Source organism: Glycine max, chromosome 3 (assembly GCF_000004515.6).
Source record: "Glycine max cultivar Williams 82 chromosome 3, Glycine_max_v4.0, whole genome shotgun sequence".
Classification (NCBI taxonomy): Eukaryota; Viridiplantae; Streptophyta; class Magnoliopsida; order Fabales; family Fabaceae; genus Glycine; species Glycine max.
In genome coordinates, this window is record NC_016090.4 from 24,001,311 (window position 1) to 24,005,510 (window position 4,200).

Genomic DNA, 4,200 nt, shown 5'->3' on the forward strand with positions numbered 1-4,200 from the left:
CTACATATGATTAACTTAATGAAAAATATCTTTAAAATTAAAAAAATAATATTAAATTCATGTGAATTTGTGGCAATTAATGGCTGTAATTTTTAATTGTCTTTATCTTTAAAAAGTAAAGTAAATAATTATTTGATAATTTTAGTTGCTTTTATTTAATATATGAAAATATAATAATTAGGAAATTACTAGTAATTCAATCATAACGAAAATTTGAAATGTTTAATTTTTAATTTTGAATATAAATTATCTTTCAAATGTTAAAAGTATCTCTTTCACTCATAATATATTGATGCACCATATATTTTACTAATTACGTATTCTTAAATTTATATTGTTTCACCATTTACTAGTTTTATCTTCGATACATTAATAGAATATTAAATTAGATAATTATGTGTTTTTGAAAGTACTAATCTTAACTATTTAATTTTTTTTATAAATTTTTATTGAATCTTTAAACTTTTAAAAATATTTTTAATACTTTATTGAAATTGAATATTTGAGAATATAAAATTAAATTCTCATTTACAAATTTTAATTATTTAAAAATATTTATGAATTCTTATTTGGATACTTGAAAACAATGAAATAAAATACTTTAGTTAAATTAAGATTTAATAAATTTTATTTTCAATATAAAAGTAAAGAAAATAATTATTTGATCATGTATAAGTATTTTTTGTTTTACTATTTAATTATTTATTTTTTATAATTTTTTTCTTGAAAATTTAAAATTCAAAGTATTATTACTATTTGTAATCAATTTAAATCCAAATTTTTAAATGATATATTGTTAATAAAATAAAATAAAAAAAATTATGAATATTTTTTGGTGAAATAAAAAATTTATGAATAATTTAATATAATTATTTATATATATATTATTTTATATAATTAAAAAAAATCCCTTCAAATATATCGTGCATTGCACGCGTACTATCTAACTATCTAGTTAACTATAAAGCCTGGTTGATATATATATATATATATATATTTTTTACAGAAATATAGCGTGCTTGATTAGTTTACGTGGGATTAAAGTTTTCAATATTTGGTATTAACCTTACCCGGTCGCAAGTTTTTGTACCCAATGAGTCCTATTTGGTATCAACCTTGTCCACCCATAAGTCCTAATTGTTGGTACACACGGTTGATCGGGTCGACCCGTTAACCCGACCCACTGAAACACGGGTTTAGGGTTTAAGCATAGACGCTTTCCTTCTTTTTTCTGTTCGCCAGAAAACAGAGCCGTTACTGGCAAAAAACCTAAAACCTTTGCATACCTTAGTAAACCCCAACACCTGTGTCTCTGTCTCTTTCTTTTTGCGCCTTAATTGAAAAATGGATAAGAACATAATATCAGACTTGGATAATTTTCCTGAAGAAGATAAGCAAAGAATGTCCACCATGGCAGACCAGCTCCAAATCCGGGACAGGTATATCGACAATTATGTTATTTATTTATTAATTTAAACTATCTTTTGTTTAGTTGTATTGAAATGTTCATGTTCATTGGAGCTTTCTTAGTCAGATGAAGAATAAATCGATGTTTTAATGCTAGATTGGGATCTGAATAAGCACAAAGACACATATGTATGTATTCATATGTATGCATGGATGCATGTATATTGTATAGTTTCTTTGGCTAGGTGAATTTGTGTGTTTGAAATGAATCACATTTTTGCCTGTAAGAGGAAAATACTGAATCTCGTTTTTATGTTGGATGGTGCTATTAAAATGTGTTGATACTTGATACTGGTTGGGAACTGAATGATGGATTGTATTTTCAATTTGATGGGTTTTCAACTTTTTATGATTACTTGACTGAGAAAATTGATGCTTAGATCGTGTGATCACATAATGCATACATTTCGCTTTGGAGAAGAAAATATGTGAATTTCTAAACTATTGTGTTTCTGGTATGTGACATTGTATCCTTAACCTATACCTAGAGGATCTACTCTCTATTGAATTCAGATTGATACTCTGTATTATTGGAAATAGTGAATCTAGTAATAACTTGTAACTTCAAGCCTCAAGGACTTGCACAAATGTTTCCTGTTGCTGTAACATTGGCTAACATTTTGGCCTTAACATGTTAATTGATGAATTTGGATGGACACTGGATTTGATTGAATACTTGAAAACCACACGTATTAAGAACTCAGAACTGACATGCCTTGCTTGAATGCAAATTTATTCTGAACTTGCGTAATACATTAACACTTATGTACTTCTAGAGCTTAACCTTATTTTACTTGTATTAAAACAGTGCACTTATTATTCAGTCTGAGTTAAAAGTAGCAAAGATGTGAATGTAGAAGTTTTATTCAGCCTTGTAGCATAAGGTGGATTTGTTGATTTATTCTCTGCTCCAACAAAATTGCAGTCTAAGGATGTATAATTCATTAGTGGAGAAATGTTTCAAGGAATGTGTCAATACATTCTATCGGAAATCCATGACCAAGCAAGAAGAAACTTGTGTTCTCAGATGTGCTCAAAAGTACTTGAGGCTTTCAATGCAAGTTGGCTTGAGATTTTCAGATCTCAACCAAGGATCATCTACAACAGATAAATAGCCTCTGGATGATAGGTTTCGTATCACCTTGAAATCATTTTTACTATATTGCTGTTCTATTTTATTGTTATTAACCAGGACTGTTTATGACTTGTGAAAGTACTTTGATAGAATAAAAGGAAATGCAATTGTTAGAGTTATGGTTTAGACATTTTGTTTTGCAGTGTACCCTATTCTTTTTACATTTTTAGTTAAATATGAGCTTTTCATGTATTCTGAAGAATTTTTCCTTTGTCTGTTCCTTAGTTTTTTAATTTATTTTACATAAATTATATACTATCAAAGCTTCAATATTTCCTAGAGGGACTGTTTAGCTGAGTAATCAGGTCATTTCTCTCTTCCACCAGCGCTTTGTTGAGGATTGTCCAAATAGCAATAAGCAGATTCAAAGAGAAATGTGGCATGGAACCAAACAAGTTCATGTATTGTTGCTTCTCTAAAATTCTAAATGCCATGCAAGTGCTTGAATCTTTTTTATCTTGTAATTTTGTAGATTAGTTTTACATTCATGTTTTAAGAGGGAGAAGGATGAACTCTGCTGTTATTATAAGATATTGACACTTCGGGATTATTTTAAGGCCTTTGCAATTCTCTTTCTAACGTTGGAGATGCAACTGTAGATTATTAAATTTCTTGCTTTCTTTTCCTTCATTTATGCATTTCATTGCAGGAACAGAAAGCAAACTTGAGTCTTGAGAGAATGCAAAGAAGTAGTTAACTGAGGTAATTCTCAGCAGAGAGCTGTTAGTGTGAAATGCTAATTTCCAATGACTAATACAGAGTCAATTTGGACGTATACTATGAATGAAAAACTAATATTAGCACTTTAAGACAAAAGAAACTGCGATGTTAGAGGTTAGGATTAATACATCACATTTGTGAAATCTAATAATGGTAGAAAATGACAAGTATTCAAATTGATAAAGATCATTTTTGTGATTGTATTAGATTCATTATTAAATTATAAATTAGATGCATGTGCTAGTCTTATTTGTTGTTAAGACTCGTGTTCTCTTGTAGTAACTGATGCTTCTTATAGCTAATGCTTAATTTTAATATGTTAATATTGAATTGTTAGATTTGTAGTGTTTGGAAATGATGTGTTAGAGACGTATGAGATACTTGCTTGGCGTATATAGTTACTACTAAATATATGAAAAAGCAATGTGGTATATGCGAAATGATGCACGATGACTTTTTTTTTTTTTTTTAACTAGAGGTATATAGGGTTTCTTATTTAGCATTCAACTAATCATCTCTCATCTAATCAGTTCATTTGGGGTAAAGTAGTACCTTGTTGCAACTTCATACCCAAGTCAAAGATTGAACCCAAGACCTTGATTAATGGATCCAATTGTCAAACCACTTATGCCAATATTTTGGTAAGATGGAATATAGGTGGCAAAATGAATGAATTGGATAAATTTTAATTTGGATAAAAATGGAATGGATCAAAACAATCCATTATTTCATTTAAAATTTATTTATAAAATCTTATTCATCCATGATTCATTTGATAACTGTCCATTCATTAATAATTTTTTCATGGATTGATATCCAATCCATTCATAAAAAATATTTTAAAATTAATTATTTTTTATATATTTTTAAAATTAGTA

At 28.1% G+C, this 4,200-nt stretch overlaps 1 protein-coding gene across 4 annotated transcripts; it reads left to right on the forward strand.

Moving 5' to 3' along the window:
• Positions 1-1,117: 1,117 nt before the first annotated feature.
• Positions 1,118-3,418, forward strand: LOC100785421 (mitochondrial import inner membrane translocase subunit Tim9). Of its 4 annotated transcripts, XR_005890871.1 has the most exons (4): positions 1,131-1,439; positions 2,393-2,596; positions 2,929-3,003; positions 3,252-3,418. XR_005890871.1 is itself a non-coding variant. In XM_006576558.4 (3 exons), exons 1-2 carry the CDS (start codon positions 1,345-1,347, stop codon positions 2,580-2,582), a joined length of 285 nt encoding a protein of 94 aa, XP_006576621.1. In that variant the 5' UTR covers positions 1,131-1,344; the 3' UTR covers positions 2,583-2,596; positions 3,252-3,418. The 4 variants fall into 4 exon arrangements, 3 of the variants coding, with proteins under 3 accessions (XP_025983613.1, XP_006576621.1, XP_006576620.1); XM_006576558.4 differs by lacking the exon at positions 2,929-3,003; XM_006576557.4 differs by lacking the exon at positions 3,252-3,418 and having other exon boundaries at positions 2,929-3,217.
• The last annotated feature ends 782 nt before the right edge of the window (positions 3,419-4,200 follow it).

Excerpts from the sequence above, each read along its gene's own strand:
- LOC100785421 (XM_026127828.2), top strand. The coding sequence starts at position 1,345 with ATGGATAAGAACATAATATCAGACTTGGATAATTTTCCTGAAGAAGAT. Across the intron at positions 1,440-2,392 it reads CAGCTCCAAATCCGGGACAG|TCTAAGGATGTATAATTCAT; the intron begins GTATATCGACAA and ends ACAAAATTGCAG.